General features: G+C 49.3%; 1 protein-coding gene across 3 annotated transcripts in view; it reads right to left on the bottom strand.

The window, feature by feature from the left end:
- The window catches only part of ABR (ABR activator of RhoGEF and GTPase), a 294,763-nt gene that overhangs the window by 219,201 nt on the left and 57,387 nt on the right, over positions 1–18,175 (bottom strand). Inside the window, exon 1 of one of the 3 annotated variants that reach the window (XM_036766140.1) lies at positions 10,632–11,109. The exons of the other annotated variants lie outside the window; for them this stretch is intronic. Coding sequence (XP_036622035.1) covers positions 10,632–10,692 — 61 coding nt within the window. The 5' untranslated portion in view covers positions 10,693–11,109. Of the gene's footprint in view, positions 1–10,631; positions 11,110–18,175 lie in introns of those variants that run through there. 3 annotated transcript variants of the gene reach the window in all.

The raw sequence follows: 18,175 nt of genomic DNA on the forward strand, positions 1-18,175 counted from the left end.
ACTGTGAATTCCAGGAATGGAGGGCACAGCCTGTGCAAAGACCAGGAGATGGGAAACTGAATGTACAATGTAAGGCATATCTAACAGGCACTCCATTGTCTGGCTGAATTTGTTGTCCCACAAATCTCTTGCATCTGACCCCACCTTTCCACTCACATCTGCCACAAGCCCTTGTCACCTCTGGCCTAGATTACTGCAAGGGTCTCCAAATGGGTCTCCCTGTCCCAGGTCTCTCCCCACTCCAGTCCATCCTATACACTTCTGGTGACAAAATGATTTTCCTTAAGCGAAGACCTGACCAGGTCACTCCCCAGTGGCTCCTCACTGCCTCTAGGATAAAACTCTACTGTTTGGCTTTCAAAGCCCCTCACGATCTTTCCAGCCTCACTGGATGGACGTCCTCCCTCCTGCACTCTAGGATCCATCCAAACTCCCCTTAGTTCTTCTCCTCCCACGTGACAGTTCAGCCATCCTCTCCCTGACTTTTCACTGGCCCTTCCCCTTGCCTGGAAAGTTCCTTCTTCTCATCTGTTCCTCACAGACTCCCTCTCTTTCTTTTAAGACACAGGTTTAGCTTCATGTTCTAGGTAAAGTTTTTCCCGATCCCCCCCCCCCCAACTTCTAGTACCCTCCCTCCCACACTACCTGGATGGTGCCATGGATTGATAATTTGACTTGGAGTCAGGAAGACCCAAGTTCAAATCCAGCCTCAGACACTTAGTAGCTATGTGGCCCAGGGAAAGTCACTAATCCTCAGTCTGCCTCAGTTTCCTCATCTGTAAAATGTGAATGATAACAGCACTTATTGCCCAGGATTGTTGTGAGAGTCAAAGTGTCTGGTACATTTTGTTCATTCATTTCAGTCATGCCCAACTCTTTGTGTCCCCATTTGGGGTTTTCTTGGCAAAAATACTGGAGTGATTTGCCACTGCCTTCTCCAGCTTACTTTACAGATGAGGAAACTGAGGCAAACTGAAGCAACTTGCCCAGGGTCACACAGCTGGGAAGTGTCTAAAGCTGGATTTGAACTCGGGTCTTCCTGACTCTAGGTCCAGCACTTTATCTACTGCATCACCTAAATGCCCTTGCCTGGCACACAGTAGGTGCTTAATAAAAGCTTGCTGACTAGCTTATATTTATATTCCTAGTGCCCAGCAAACTTCTTGGCAATTAGTAAACACTTAATTAATGTTTGTTAACTTATATTTGTATCTCTAGTCCCTAGCACAGTGCTGAACACCTAGTAGGCCCTTAACGAATGCATGCTGCTTCCTGGAGCCTGCTTCCCAGTCACCCACAGTGTTCCCCATCTTCTTTTCCTCAAAGACCCTGATTAATCCTCAATCCTTCATTCAATGCCTTGGTTTTGGCAGGAAAAGCCAGTAGCTCCCCCCAAAACCTCCTCTTGGCCAGTGTGAGACACCAAAGGCTCCACTGGGGCACTATCTGGCCCTAAGAAATGCCAAGGGGAAAAGGAAATGGGGCCAGAGGAGGCAACTGTACTTCCAGCCCCCAAGAGCAGCTTAAGCCTGGAGCCCTGTTTCTGCGGCACAAGCAATCACTGCGAGGAAAGAGCCAGGATACTGGAGGAGGCAGGATGTGGTAGGCCAAGCCCGCCACTGGGATATTTCCAGGCTACCGCAATGACTGGACTGGAGTTAAAATCCTGAGCTCCACAGAATGGCTCCAGAGCCACCTGTTCCTGGGCTGTGAGCTCACCAACTAGCAGGGCCAGCCAAGCACGTGCCCCTGAAACCTGCAGAAATCCTTCGAGGGGTGTCAAGCTACACTGCTAGTGGAAGCTACTGCCAAACACAAGCATTGAACACTACTGAACACTGGCCTTCACCTGGGCTGCCTCACCCCATGGCACACCTGGTCTGAGATAGTGGATAAAACCCAGTAGAGAAGAGATCCAAAAATTCAGAGCGAGGGTGGCCAAGTTTCCCTCCTCCTTCCTGGCACCCTCCCTTCTCCGGCTCAGAGGACAACACCCCCCCCCACCCCCGCCTCCACCAAGCCCTCCAGCCCACCCTTTCCTGCCTCTCCAGCTCATCTCCATGCCTTTCATCTCTACTTTCTAATAATGAGGAGGCAGAGACAGCTAGGCAGTTCTAGAGGAGCAAGCAGCCTTCAAAGGCCCTTACAAACATTAACCAATTAACCGCACTCCAGTCTCCCTTGATAGAGAAAGAGCATGGGGGAGGAATCCAGACAATGAGACCAGGATCTCACCCATTTCAGAGGGGGGGGAAAGGTAGCAAAAGGTTAGAAGTCATCTTAGCAAGAGCACTGCCTCTGGAGTCAGGGAACTTCAAATCACGCCTCTTACTGAACCTCCCTGGGACTCAATTTCCTTATCTGTAAAATTAGTGGGTTGGGCTATAAAATATGGTGTGTGGGGTGGGTGTGGGTGTGGGTGTGTATAGGTATGTATATACATCTGAGGTCCCTTCCAGCCCTAGATCTCTGATCTAGTCTCTAGTCTTAGAGTCAGGAAGACAGAGGTTCAAATCATGCCTTAAGGCACTTAGTAGCTGTGTGACCCTGGACAAATCCCTTAACTTCCTGGGTGTGGCATCTTCATTTCTAAAAGGAGAGAGCTGGACTGCAGGGCCACCGAGGTCCCTTCCAGACCCAAGATCCTTCATTTTCTTTCCCTCTGAGCCCCAAGGACTCTCTCCAGGAGGCCCAGTGACTTTCCTTAAAGAAAGCATTTCATAGTGGTCAGCCAGCCAGCCTTGGGGCCAGGCAAAGGACAGAGCCAAACCCTCATTAGCTAGGTGACCAAGAGCAAGTTAGTTTACATCTTTTGAGTCTCAGTTTCCTCATCTGTAAAATGGGAGGACTCACTGCATAAGTAAACCCTTTCAAGAGCTATGTAAATGTGAGCTATTATTATTATAATGAACACCCCCCCCCCAATCATCCTCTCAGTCTCCACCCCCACATCAAGTATATTCTTGCTACTCCACACATCTGCGCCTGTCATTTCTTCTTGGGGAAAATTAAAAAAAAAGTTCAGATGACTAGATGAATCTTAATTCTGTCTTCCCATTCCTGAAGCTCTAAAAGCTGAGAGAATTTTTGGCTGATGCTGGAAATGAGGAATAAATTACTATGGCTATTCACAGAACAACAAGAAGACATCCGTCAGAATTTTATGCCAAAGTTTTGGGAGGGGGCACCTCCCCCCAGCCCCAAAAGTCTCATCAGGAATGTGACCCTGCTCATTACCACCAAGCTTAGGAGTTGGGAAGGGGATGGGATCAGAGCTACCTGGGGGCACATTTATGTCTCCTTATCCTTATCTTTCTCCTCACAACTTACAAGAAACAAAAATTGGTTCAATGGATGTTCCCATCAGATCTGATGCTTGGAGGACAGAGGGACTCAGCCAGGGTCAGAACCAGAACCCAAGTCGTGGGTTCATGAACCTTCTGTTGGAAGGAACCTTGGAGACCTCCAACTTCCTCATTCCTGATCTACCCAAGGTCACAAGATCAGAGAGGAGGTTTGAACCCTGGTCCTTTAAACTCATTACTGGGGTTCTTCCCACTGTACAACACTGACTCCCCAGTCCAGGCAGCAAGGCAGCACAGTGGATAGAGCACTGGGCCTGAAGTCAGGTGGATAGGAATTCAAATCCAGCCTCAGATACTGTGTGACCCTGGGCCGGTCACTTAACCTGTTTGCCTCAGTTGCCTCAACTGTAAAATGGGGATGATAATAACAACACCTATTCCCCTGGGTTGTTGTGAAGATCAAATGAGATACTATTTGCAAAGTGCTTAGCACAGTGCCTTGAAAGCAGGGGCTGTCTTTTGCCTCTTTTTGTATCCTCAGCATTTAACACAATGCCTGACCCATCGTAGGAGATTCTTTAATTCTTTAATAAATGCTTATGTAGTAGGCACTACATAAATGCTAGGTGGTGGCAGTAGTAGTAGTGGTGGTAGTGGTAGTGATAGTAGTGGTGGTAGTGGTAGTAGTGATGGTGGTGGTGGTGGTAGTGGTAGTAGTGGTGGTGGTGGTGATGGCAGTAGTGGTAGTGGTATTGGTAGTGGTAGTGGCGGTAGTGGTGGTAGTGGTGGCGGCGGTGGTGGTGCAGGTAGCGGTACTGGTAGTGGTAGCAGTGGTGGTAGTGGTGGTGGCAGTGGTGGTAGCGGTGGTGATGGTGGTGGTGGTGGTGGTAGTAGTGGTGGTGGTGGTGGTAGTGGTAGTGGTAGTAGTGGTGGTAGTGGTAGTAGTGGTGGTTGTGGTAGTGGTAGTGGTAGTAGTGGTGGTGGTGGTGGTGGTAGTGGTAGTAGTGGTGGTGGTGGTAGTGGTAGTGGTAGTAGCGGTGGTAGTGGTGGTGGTAGTGGTAGTAGTGGTGGCGGTGGTGGTAGTAGTGGTAGTAGTGGTGGTGGTGGTAGCGGTAGTGGTAGTAGCGGTGGTAGTGGTGGTAGCGGTGGTGATGGTAGTGGTAGTGGTAGTAGCGGTGGTAGTGGTGGTGGTAGTGGTAGTAGTGGTGGTGGTGGTGGTAGTGGTAGTAGCAGTGGTAGTGGTGGTGGCGGTGGTAGCGGTGGTGATGGTAGTGGTAGTGGTAGTAGCGGTGGTAGTGGTAGTAGTGGTGGTGGTGGTAGTGGTATTGGTAGTGGTAGTGGTGGTGGTGATGGTAGTGGCGGTAGTGGTGGTGGTGGTGGCGGCGGCGGTGGTGGTGCAGGTAGTGGTACTGGTAGTGGTAGCAGTGGTGGTAGTGGTAGTGGTGGTGGCAGTGGTGGTAGCGGTGGTGATGGTGGTGGTGGTGGTGGTAGTAGTGGTGGTAGTGGTAGTAGTGGTGGTGGTGGTAGTGGTAGTGGTAGTAGTGGTGGTGGTGGTGGTGGTAGTGGTAGTAGCAGTGGTAGCGGTGGTGGTAGTGGTAGTAGTGGTGGCGGTGGTGGTGGTAGTGGTAGTAGTGGTGGCAGTGGTGGTAGTGGTAGTAGTGGTGGTGGTGGTAGCGGTAGCGGTAGTGGTAGTAGTGGTGGTGGTGGTAGCAGTAGTGGTAGTAGCGGTGGTAGTGGTAGTGGTGGTGGTAGTGGTAGTAGTGGTGGCAGTGGTGGTAGTGGTAGTAGTGGTGGCGGTGGTGGTAGTGGTAGTAGTGGTAGTGGCGGTGATAGCAGTAGTTATTGTTATGATAGCCCTCTTTCCTCTAAGGCAGGATGCTACCTCTCACCTCCTCTACCAACAGGACATGAGAAGGATATGCGCAGCAACAATGAGAGTTCACAAAACAAAGGGGAGGCAGATTAGAAACAGAAAAGAAAAAGGAAGAAAAAAAAGAAAAGAAAAAAGAAGAAAAAGAAAAAGGAAATGGTACCATGGCAGAAAGATCCATAGAAGAATCCAATTAGGGGCAGGGATAGAAGAGGGGCAGGAGGGGCATGGCTAAAGTTGATGGTCCACTCTGGTTTAGGATGAGAGACCACAGGGCCAGAAAAGACCCAGAGCCCTATGTGACCGATCCCTGCTCATGCCCACCAGCCGGACCCTCTCTGAACTCCTATGCCAAAAGACCAACATCTCCATTACTCCCCAAATCCGCAGTCCCCCAGGATACTCCTGAACTACCACCCGCCAAAAGCAAGGACGGAGGGATCCATCCTCCTACAGCAATGAATTGGCCAGTAGCCTCGGTGATCCAACTCAACTTTGGTTCTTCAAGAGTACTAGCTGGGGCTATCCCTTGTTCCATGGGCCCTCCAGAAAGGGCCCGCACATTCGGCACAGCACAAACACTTAAATAAATGTTTGCTGATTGACTGAATGTGGACTGAGACAAGCTGGGAGAAGAACTCAACACCAAGGAAAATCCCAGGGCACAGCAGTGAGGCCTCAGTCTTGCCACCGTGGCCAGCCCCCAATTGCTGTGAGAGACCAAGGGAAAGGTGGTAAGCCACGGGTAGAGTCAGCCAAGCTGGAATTAGAGCCATGCTTTATAAGCTGACATGGACAGCTTTGGAACCAAGAAGGTACTTCTAGGACCAGCAGAGGTTCCATGATACTCCAAGGCCTTCTCTTGAAGAACTTCGAGCTTTAGTGACTCACATGACTGCCCAATTCATAAGCTCACAGATTTAGAGTTGGAAGGGACCTTTGAGGCATCTAAGCCTGCTCATTTTACAGATAAGAAACTGAGGCCAAGAGAGGTTAAATGCCTTGTCCAGGATCAACACCTGGTTCAGTGATGGAGACTGAACTTAGGTCTTTCTGACTCTAAATAAGACTCTCAATCCCAAAACACATCACATGTCCCTGGTACTCTCCTGTTGGCCAAGAGAGGAACACGTCTACTCTCATTATACTATACAATCTTATCCCCCTTAGAAAGGATCCTTAATGGGGGCCTAGGAGCACTGGTTTGCAAGATGGGGCTTAAAGCTGAGAGGAAGGCTTAGAGATCATCTATTCCAACCTCCTCGCTTCACAGAATGAGAGGCAGCCCTGTGGACAGAGGACTGGACATGAATCTGGACTCGCAGACATTTATGTCTGTGGCACCTTGGGTGCCTTTCATTCTCTGGACTTGGCCACCATGCCTCAGCGGTCTTCTCCATCTGTCTTTGTGGCCCCCTCTCCCATTGGTAAGTTCTTCCCAGAATCTCCATGGTGAGGCAGGGCCAAGACTAGCCACCCTTCATTCTCTGGACGTCATCACTATAACCCTGCAGAGTTACCAGCACCACTCCCAGATTAAATGTTGCTGAGCTTCATCCATGGATGGAAGGGAAGGACAGTTTCCTCTCTTGGAGCTCCGCTACAGAAGAAATCACAGATCCAATCCAAAAGCTGGCATTAGCATCATTACAGAAGAGGAAACTGAGCCCCAAACAGGGAAACTGACTTGTTCAGAGTCACCTAGAAGTAAGTAACACAGCCAGAATTCAAACCCAGCTCTCCATCTACAAATCTAGTGCTCTCCGCACTAAGGTAGGCCACCTTGCCCTCTCCCCTAGAGAGTCACATGTACTATCTCCATCCAGCCAGAGGCCAGCTTCCTGTGGAGCTAAGCTTTTGTGTAGGCTCAACACCCCAGGGCTAGAAGTCTTGTGAGCAAACAGCTTCTTAAGAAGTAGAATGACTTCCATTGAGCCGCAGCCAGCCAAATGACAGCCCGTGTATTTGTTTTAATTTAGGTTCTCATGAAGAGGAAACTTCATGGCTAACAGCCCAAACATGACTCTGTAACAACTCCCCAAGAAGCCTCGTGCAGAGAATGCAGTAGGGAGACTACTGCTGCCTTCAAGGAAGCAATTCTAGAAGTGAGGAACAGGCCTTCCCTTGGGTCAACCCCCAACCCCCAATTCAATGTTGAGCCTCCTGGGATAACAGAACATTAGAAATGGAAAGGAACTAAGGAAATCTAGCTCAACCCTCTCATTTTACAGAGAGAACTAGGGCCCAGGGAAGTCACAGATTCATAGCTATGGAGCCAGAAGGGATCTCAGAGGCCGCTGAATCCAACCTCACCTTACAGACACGGAAACTGAGCAGTTAAGTGACTTAGACAGAGTCACACAGCTGTTAAGCATCTAAAGCAGGACATGAACCCAGGTACTTGGACTCCACATCCAAAGCTCTTTCCACTACCCATGCTGCCTCTGGAGTCTAGGGGCAGGCTCCAATGTCACCATACAAGATATCGGGCTAGTTATTAGACCAATCACACAACAAGACCTTCTTTGGAACGAGTGAAGAATCCTGCCCTAAGCTTGCCAAGGAAGTAGAGCTAGGAAGAGTGGCCAGCAAAGTCCCCAGTCTTGCTCTCTGGCTGGGGATATCCCTTATTCTGAAGGCCCCAAATCATCTCTCTAGGGGTTGGGGAACTGCAGCTAGAGGAGAACTCAAGAAACTTTGCAAGTAGTGCTAAACCCTCACATCAGGATGAAAAGAAGTTTCTTTCCAGGTTTCCCTCTCCCCGACCCACCTTCATCTCTGTCCTTTATTTCCAGAGTCACATCTGATAACTTTGCTTCCCTTGCTTAGGACTTAATGTGCGGAAGAAATGTCAGAGGTGGAAGAGATCACCTAGTCCACCTAGTAACAGAGGGGTCAATGAACTTTTTAAAAAAAAAATTTTGATAACTATTTCAATGCAATCAGTTTCCTTTGTAATCCTACATACTTTATTTTATACATTTAAAAACATTATCCTGAAAAGGGACACGTAGGCTGTCCAGAAGGGTCCATGACACAAGAAGGTTAAGAATCCTTGATCTAGTTCAACCCCCTCTATTGAGAGAGGAGGAAAGTGAGGCCCAAAGAGGCAGGTAGGTGTTGCAGTGGGCGGAGCGCTGGATTTGAAGTCAAGAAAACTTGAGTTCAACGCCGGCCTCAGACACTTACTAGCTACGTGACCCTAGGCAAGACATTTAACCCCTGTATGCTTCTGCTTTCCTCAACTGCAAAACGGGGATAATATGAGCACCCAGCTCTCAGGGCTGTTGTGAGGATCCAATGAGACATTGGTAAAGCACTTAGTACAGTGCCTGGTACTACACACAAATGCACTTGGAGCTATCGTCATCCCCATCATCATTATAGGGGAAGTGAAAAGTTACTCAGCGGGTCTAGGCCTAGAACACCCTGGACTCCTGGCTTCCATTCCAACTAAGAATTGTCCAAGAGGCTCTCTTAGGGTAACCAAGAAGAAGCCACAGGCAGCTCCCTCTCCCCAAATTCCTCACCTAGGAGGGAGAAAGGCAATCAGTTCCAGATGTGAAAAGAGCTAGAAACATTCAGGAGCATTGGGAACAGATAATAAGAAAGCACTGTCATTGTTAGTGTTTGGAATATCACCTCAAGGAAACAGTCACCAGTCCTTTCCCTGCCTGTGGGGTCTGGAGCTGACCAGCTGCAGGGGCCAGAACAGATGTGTGTGTGTGTGTGTGTGAGAATACACATCCACTGGGCCACAGGCTCTGACCTTCATCCCATGGCGTGGTATTGGCCACTACCAGGGAGAGGAGGCCAGAGCAGATGGAGTAGAAGGTTTGGCACAGGACGACCACCCTGGGGACCCTGCTTTGCTCCTTTGATGTAGAGAAAATGAATCAGAATGAGACATCAAGGAGCAGAGTGGGAGGAGGAGGAAAGCAGAGGCAGCAGGGAAAGCTGAAGAACAGGAGCCCAAGGGGATGCAGAGGTCAGGATGTGCGTCTTAGACGCTGCAGGGAATCATGGAAAAGGACTCAGAGAGCAAAAGCTCACTTACTCCCACCCAGGAATAATGTTGCTGACCTTATGGAGGTTGAGTCCTTCTCCCCAGTCCAGATTCTTTCCCCTTAAGCCCACCCTCCTACAACCCAGGCCAGGGGCTCCTAACCTCTCTTTGTATCATGGACCCCTTTGGCAGACCAGTGAAGCCTATAGCCCCCTTCTCAGAATAATGCTTTTACCTAGCTAAAAGAAATGCTCAGTTTCCATTGATGGTAAGTAAAAACAAAAATCCCATTTTTGTTTCCCAGTTATGTTCCTGAACCTCCTGAAATCGTCCATGGACCCCAAAGTAAGAACCCTTGACCAAACCACTCAAAAGAGGCTGCTTTCTCCAAGCCCAGGAGAGAGCCCATGAGGATGCCATCTCTGCACCCAACAATAGAGAGGAAGCATATGCATGGGCAGGATTTGGGATGGGGGTATCACAGTGAAGTCGAATCAAAGGGAGCTGCTCCCCTATTGCCCCCTTCCCCAGGTGGCTCTGAATTCCCGGTCTCCACCTCCCCATCCGGTTTAAGGTACATGATATAGAGTGGTGCAGAGCACAGCCTCATGTAAAGGGGTAGAGATGGGGAGACCTGTCTGAAACATTGAGAACTTAGTCCCCCCCCATCTTAGTAAAAAGGACAGGTGGGGCTGTAAACACCCCAATTCGAAGCAATACCCAGTGGGGACACTGACCATCAAGTCCCCAGGCCTATAGTCACATGATCCCAGGGGACTATTTTGTAGAGAGTGGGTGTAGTAGATGCACGAAATAGAATTCTGGGGAGGGCTGGGAATGGAGGAGAGAAGGGGCTGGCTGGCCAGGGATGATTACAGAGCTCTGGGGATTTTCAGCACTGTAACCCCAGTTGCTCCCCAAGATAGCACAACAGCCCAGCCTCTCACATCTATAACTCCCTTTTACTTATACACACACACACACACACACACACACACACACACACAAACTTCCACCCCCAGGCTGCAGGAGATGGTGGAGCACAGTCAGCAGGGGAGGGGAGGGGAGAGGAAGGGGAAAGGGGGCAGCAACTGGGAGCACAAGGAGCAGGTGCTGCCAGGTGCAGCTACCGAGGCCAGGAGGTACCATGTCACCCCTAAACAGAGCCCCCTCCCATACACGCCCCCCACCATCTTCCGTCCTTCCTTGGGTTTGATTACACAACAGGTAGGGAAGAGGGGGCGGCGGACCACCTGCTCTCCCACCAGCCAGAGCCCAGTTTCACCTATGCCCTGGCCCCCACCGCCCCCGGCCCCCAGTTTCTCCCCCACCAGCCTCCCCCTCTGCTGCAGCCTTCCCGCCCCGAGCGCGCTCCGCGGGGGCGGGGGGGGGGTCGTGGTCGTGGCCTTGACCTCCCTCCCCCTCCTTTCCACCCGGCGCAAGCACGTACTGCTGTAAAGGGTGTCGATCCAGGAGAGGCGCGGCAGGCCCCGATGGCTGAGCGGCTCCATGCCCCGCTGCGCTCACTCGGCTCCGTCAGATCGGAAACCCGACCCTCATTGCACAACAAAGGAGGGAGGAGGGCGGCAGAGCTGGGGGAGGAGGGAGGGACAGCAGCCGAGGAAGCTGAAGTTGCCGCCAGGGGCCGGGGAGAGGCCGGCAAACAGGTAGCAGGGAGGAGCGCGGCGGAGGCAGGCAGGGCGGCCCCGCCGGCCCAGCGCGAGTCCCGAGCGCGCCCGATCGGCGCGGTGCCGGCCGCGCCTGCTTGCCGCCCCAAGCTCCAGCTGCGGCTTCCGTGAATAGACGCGCCGCGTCGCGCCGCGCACTGCTGCTGGCCCAGGGACGGGCAACTTCCCGGGGGCTGCGCCGCGTTCTGAAGGGGGGGACGGCGGCCGGCGGCCAATCGCAGCGAGGCTCGCCCCGCCCCCAGTCCGTGGAGGGAGGGGGAGGGGGCAGGAGGACGGCTGGGGGGGCTGGCCTCCGCAGCTGGAGGGCCTGGGGGACGCCGCCAGCCGTCTGCTAACTGCCGAGCTGGGGGGCGAGGAGAGGCATGGGGGAGGCTGGCTTCTCCCTGCAGAGAGCGAGCCCCGGGGCTGCAGCCGCAGCGGGGCCTCAATCTCCCCCAACCTAAACCGGGTGCGCCAAAAAAAAAAATCTTAATTTGGAAACCCTGCAGTGGAGGTGGTGAGTAGGGTGAAATGTGGGGCGGGTGAGATCGTGTGTGCGGGGGTGCGTGGACTGTCACAGGATCCCAGATCTGGAGCCGGAAGGGACTGCGGACGCCGTCCCAACCAACCCCCTCATTTTACAGAAGGAGAAACTAAGGCTCAAGAAAACGAGCTGATTCCTAGGTCTGGAGCTAGAGAAAGCGCAGAGGCCGTCTGGCCCAGCCCCTTCATTCTACAGAGGAGGCGGTCAGGGGCGCTTAAAGGACTTGCTCCAGGCTCAGGTAGTGACCACGAGCTCTCTGCACTACAGCCAGGTGGAGACCTGCCATCCCAGCATGTACAAGCGGAGCCTCCAGGGGAATCACTATTAGCTGACGGGCTCTCCCCCGCCCCTACAGAGGGTTCGTTCTCAGACCTGGGAGGAGGAACAGGAGCAGAGCTCTGTCTGCATCGAGACAATGGGGCAAGTCCAGATTCCCTCCCAGGAACTAAGAAGAAGTCGGGGTGGTTGGCACAAGACCAGGCTCTACCTCACAAGGGCAAGTCTGCGGTAGTTCCAACCCTACCCTTTCTCGGGGTGGACGATGGAGGCGTCAGCTGCCAATTTGGAGGGTATAGAAATGGCCCTTAAAAGCCCCTCCTGGCCCTGGGTAACCCTTGGGTAATTCTTAACCCTCACAGAGAGGGGAGAGAGAACTGGCCTCAGAGCCCAGGAAGACCTGGGTTCAAGTCCTGCTTGTGTGACCCTGGGTGAGTCATTTAAACTCTCAACGCGCCCAGACAGCTCTCCGCTCTGGGGTGGTGGAGGGCATTTCTTCCTTAACCCAAAGAAATCACAGGTCAGGCTTAAATATTAAAAAAAATTTTTTTACCATTCCATAGCCTCCCTTATACCCAATCAGCAAGCATTTATTAAGTACCTACAGTATGCCAGGTACTGAGCTTAGCACTCCAACACAGAAGGACAAAAGACAGTGATAACAGAGTGTTATAGCGCAGTTTAAGATTTGCAAAGTTCTCCCATTTGATCCTCTCAACGACACTGTAAGATAGGGCAGATATCCTTGACCTCATTTTACAGACTGCAAAACTCAGGCCCAGAGGGATGAAGTTAGAGGTACAACCTGGATGAGAATCCAGGCAGTTGAGATGAGTTCAAATCCTCCTCCAGACACTCACTAGCTGTATGACCCTGGGCACTTTGCCTCTGCCTGCCTCAGGTTCCCCAACTGTAAAATGGGGTTAATGATGGCACCCACTTCCCAGGGTGCCATGAAGGTCAAGGGAGATAACTGTAAGGTGCCTAGCACATAATGGGCCCTGAAAATGCTTATTCCCATCCCCTTTCTCCATTCCAACGTTCTTTCCACCCAATCAAGCTCCCCCTAGATTCCATCTCTCCACCTTAGTCGAATGTAGGGCAGGAATCACTTCCTTTTTGCCAATGGCTCCCATGTATTGTTGTTGAGTCATCTCCTACTCTTTGTGGAAAAACCATAGCACACCAATACTGTCTGTGGGGATTTCCTTGGCAAAGATGCTGGAGTGGTGTGCCATTTTCTTCTCCAGAGGATTAATGCAAACAGAGATTAAGTGACCTGTCAAGATTCACACAGATACTAAAGCATCTGAGGTAGAATTTGAATTCAGTTCTTTCTGACTCCAGGCCCAGTGCTCTATCCACTGAGCCATCTAGGTGCCTCAGGCTTTTATATATGTTGGCCCCTCTCTCCAGACTGCAAGCGCCTCAAGGCACTTTTGTTTTTTATCCCATTGGTTAGGACAGTCCCTGCGCACAGCAGGCATCTAATAAATGTTTGTTGATTAAGGGACAGAACACAAAGATCAAATCAGATCCAAATTCTACAAGTCAGACGCTTTATTGCTGTTTGTTGATCTCTGACTAGAATCTAACAAGGCCCCCCAAGGGTATGGTGCTGCCCTTTTAAGATGCCTTTCTTATTTCTCCAATTTGTCATCTCTTCTCCCCCTTCCCCTCCTCTCCCTGCCCCCCATCCTGGTTCATTTATTTGGTAGAGAGCCAACAGGTCCTTGAAGGTGGTATCCCCAGTACCTAGCACAGAGCTTACTCATTAAGAGTGGAAAGAAAGGAAGGTATTTGTCAATAAGGAGGGGCAACATTCTAGGCCAGCTCTCAGTGTGTCAATTCAGACGTATCAGGGAGAGATATATCTTCTGGTATATTTTTCTTTAAAAAAAACCACACAACTATGTGATAGATGTTCACAGTTTTCTATATAATTCTTCCCTGTTCTTTGTATCTTAAAATGTTTGTGTTTGTTGATAATTGTTAAGATCACAATTAAAAAAATTTTTTTAAAGAAATGGACCCTCAAATAATGGTAGTGGGGTCTTGTTCTTGGTCTGAAAAGCCCCCTGTCCAGCCAGAATAAGAGGTGGTGGAATCTAGGCTGAGTGACCCTGGAGCTTCCCTAGTGGCCAAAGGGGCTGGCCATGCTCTTTGGAGCCATGAGCTCATAGATCAAACCCAGCTAACGACGTGGGGAGGCTAAACTGAACCTTTTCTTTTTAACCAGAGGGTGACTTAGAGAGCCCTCCCCTGGGCTCCACTCAGCTCTCCTTCCCCTCTCTCCTAAGTGTCCAGGTTGTAACCACTCAGTTCTCCAGCCCAGCTCCTTTGCCCCCATCCCACCCAGCCATGGCTTGCAGAAAAGATGAGAAATGCCAAGGCAGACACCCAAAAAATCCCTCCAACAGCACCTGGAGTGTTGGCAGGAAGGGGGGAAGTGCATCTCCTAGGAGCAGCTCCAGAAATAGAGCCACTGTGGGAAAGGGACCAAACAATCTCCTAGAGGAAAGGAGGGAGACACCCACAGGAGAGGGGGGAGGAGGAATAGAAGGGGATGGGAGGGAAGCTTCTCTCCTTTATACTTGCCCCCAAAGCAGAGCCCCTGGAAATCGGTGGGCACATCTTCTCCATCCCCTCCCCCTTGCCCCCAGGAAAAAGGCAAACATAGGAGCATAGATTTGGAACAGAAAGGAAGATCTAAAAGTTTCTCTAGGCCAACCATCTCATTTGCCAGAGGAAACCAAGGCCCAGAGATGGGAGAGTGAGTGGCCCAAGGTTACCCACAGTAAGTAGCAGAGCTGGATTTGAACTCATGTCTTCCAATTCCAAAACCAGTACAATTTCTTCTACACCAACAACATGAGCCCAGCTTCATCTATCATCCCTCATAGGAGTATAGATTTAGACTATAAGGGACCCTGGAAGTCACCTCCCTCACTTTACAGAGGAAGACCCTGAGTTATACAAGGTCACACAGGTAGCAAGTATAGCTGAATCAGGATTTGAATCTGGGTTTTGCACCGCCCCCCCAATCCAGTACAGTTTCCTCTGCACCACTCATAAGATTGTCCTCGCCTGCTCTGCCATTCCTCCACAGTCACCAACCTAAAGACGAGGCTGGCTTATTCAGAGAGCACAAGACAAACTATGCCCATGTTTTCTGTGTCCTGAAGTTTCTCCCAAGGGCCACATCCAAGTGCATGGAACAACGAGAGAGGCCACAGATTTATCCATCTAGGAGCCACGCATATTTGCATGCATCATGTGGAACCTAGCTTGTACAGCTCCTTCTCTGGCAGTTTTCAAGATAAAATGCTGCAATTCCTCTCCTTGGGGCTGACAATTTGTTCATTTTCTCAATCTCTTCCTGTCCACCCCCTGCCACTGATATAGACCTCCTACTTCAAAACTCTGCCATGGTGAACAGGGAGAAACAAACAAAAAAAAAAGCCAGGAAAGGGAGCAGTGAACAACAGTTGATGAAGAAAACCAGACCAACATCTTTTTGGGGTCCTATGAATGAATAAGCATTTTTTCACTTAGTGTGAAGAACAGCTTTCTCTATGACCCTTCTGTCCTCATCCTATATTATCTGGGATCACCGATTAACAGCTGGAAGGTACCTTAAGACTTATCTATCCTATTCTCTCCTTCCCCACCCCACCCCCACTTTACAGGGGAGGAAATTGAGACCCAAAGTTAAGTGACTTGCCGAAGGTCACACTGGTAAAGAAGAGGCTGGGAGCTGACCTGCGGTCCTCTGACTCCAGACCCATCCTTTCCACTATACTGTGTTCTTGCCTCCTCCTTCTTTTATAAGGTATGAAATAAAGGAGGCAGCATCTTAGGGTAGGAAGAATGGTTCTGGAGAGGATATGAATTTAAATCCAGATCTGCTGCTGACAACCTGTGTGACCTTGGCTCACTAAATCTCTCAGGGTCTCAATCTCTTCAATTGAAAAAAAAATGAAGGAGTTAGCCTAAGGTTTCACCTCATGCCTGGCAAATTGGCAAAGATGGGAACAGTCAATGTTGGAGAAGCTATACGCTAGGCACGCTAGTACATTGTTGGTGGAATTGTGAATCAGTACAACCATTTTGGAAAGCAATTTAGAATCATGCAAATAAAGTGACTGAAATATCCATGCTCAGAGATCTCACCCCTAAGCATATACCACAAGGAAGCAATTGATAAGAAAAAAGTCCCCATATATGCCAAAATATTTTTTGTGATAACAAAGAATTGGAAACAAAATAAATACTCATCAACTTGCAAATGGCAAAACAAACTGTGGTATATGAATGTAACAGAATATTACTATGTTATAAGAAATAACAGAAATGGTGAATACAGAGAAACCTGTAAAGAGCTACATGAATGGGGCAGCTAGGTGGCGCAGTGAGTAGAGCACCGGCCCTGGAGTCAGGAGGACCTGAGTTCAAATCCAGCCTCAGACACTTGACACACTTACTAGCTGTGTGACCTTGGGCAAGTCACTTAACCCCAATTACCTTGCCTTCCCCCCTCCAAAAACAAAACAAAACAAAAAAAAGAGCTACATGAACTAATGAAGAGTGAAGTAAGCAGAGTCAAAAAAACAATATACATAAAGACTACAACAAAGTTAAGAGGAAGAAACACACAAAATCAAAACTTGTTCAAAATTGTTACAAAAAATGTTGCAAAATTACAAACAATAAACATGGCTCCAAAAAAGAGATACAAGAAGATACTCCCACCCCAGCCTCAGCCTTTGTGGAGGTGGGAGGCCCACCAATGTGTTACGCTGCACATATTTTTTGAACTTTTGTGATGTACTAATAAGCTTTGATGATTTTATTTCTTTTTTCATTTTTAGTCTTTAAAAACATTATTAGTCTGGGAGGGAAAAAGAAAAAGGTAGGGACATGAGAAATTTTGGTGAGAGGAAAGACATCAGTGTCATCCTTCAGTTGTTTCTTCAGTTGTGTCCAATTCTTTGTGACCCCATTTGGAGTTTTCTTGGCAAAAATACTGCCATTTCCTTCAACTCATTTTACAAGTGAGGAAACTGAGGCAAACAGGGTTAAGTGACTCTCCCAGGGTCACACAGCTAGTAAGTGTCTGAAGCTGGATTTGAACTCAGGTCTTTCTGACTCCAGGCCCAGCATTCTATCCATCGCACCACCGAGCTGTTTCCCCACCACCCGAAGATATCAATACAACTTACTTAAAAAAAAAAAAAAAACAAGGGGGAAAAACCCAAAAGGGTTCGATTCAGTGGCCTCTGAGGTCCCTTCAGGACAGATACTGTCCTTCAAGGACAATCCTAGGGCTCTTTTCTTCTTCAAAGAGAAGCCTTAGCCCCAGCTTGCTCTGAACTCAAGCTAGCAATTCAAGCCTGTGGGCCTTGGCAAAGTGAGTACGATGATCTAGGTCCTGAAGGAAGCATCTACTCTGCTCATGTCTATGGGCCCTAGAAACCAGAAGAAGGAAGAACCCTGATGCCCTGAATCACAAAGCTTCCCTCCACAGAATCATAGAGCTGAAAGGGCATCTCCAGGGCTAGTTTGTCCAACCCCCTCATTTTATGGTGCTTAATTGACAAGGTACTGCTCAGAGTAGAGCTAGGATATGAGAAGAAATGTGGTAGAATACATAAAGGGCTGTATTGGAAGTCAGAGGACCTGGGTTTGAATCTTGCCCCTAACACTTTCTTTGTGACCTGGGACAAGTCACTTCTCCCCTCTATGGGACTCAGTTTCCTTATCTGTAAAATGAAGGGGATCTCTTCCAGCTCTAACTCTATAATTCTCCTGTTACAGGTTATCACCACATAATAATAAATAGCCTAAGTGCCCAGAAAGCTTGGGTCAGATGTGATCTTCTGCCCTTGGAGGAGGATTTCAAGACGCCTTCTCATCCACAAACCCAGGGAGCATGAACTGGAGCCGGCACCAACTCCAATATGTCAGAGCAGCAGTGAAGCATTTGTAGAGAGGCAGCCCTGGTTTCTGCTCTAGGCACTCCCCTCTCTGTCCTCAAATCCCTGGGTCAATTTAATGCAATTCAGCAAACACTGGTGAGAAACCATGCTTGCAACCTTTCTTCTTTTTAATTACATTTTTTTTAATTTTCAGATCAGCATTCTCTCCCCCCCATACGTGGTATGTATATAAGCATACATACATGTATATATAAAAACACACACATCTATGAAACCCACTATCCACCTTGAGACAGAGAGGTGATACACTCAGAGGTCAGATATCTATCTACCTACATCTCTAGATCTATAGATATCTACCTTTGAGATCTTTTTTGAGACCTTTGAGACTTTTCATATATATATATATATACACACACACACACGTATGTATGCACACACATACATACATACATATATATATATGAAGAAGCAAGGAGAAAGACACAGAGAGAAGAGGGAAGGGAGGGAGGGAGAGGGAGAGAGGAATGGAGGGAGAGAGGGAGAAGGACAGAGAGACAGTCTTGGT

This window comes from Trichosurus vulpecula, chromosome 7 (assembly GCF_011100635.1).
Source record: "Trichosurus vulpecula isolate mTriVul1 chromosome 7, mTriVul1.pri, whole genome shotgun sequence".
Taxonomy (NCBI): Eukaryota; Metazoa; Chordata; class Mammalia; order Diprotodontia; family Phalangeridae; genus Trichosurus; species Trichosurus vulpecula.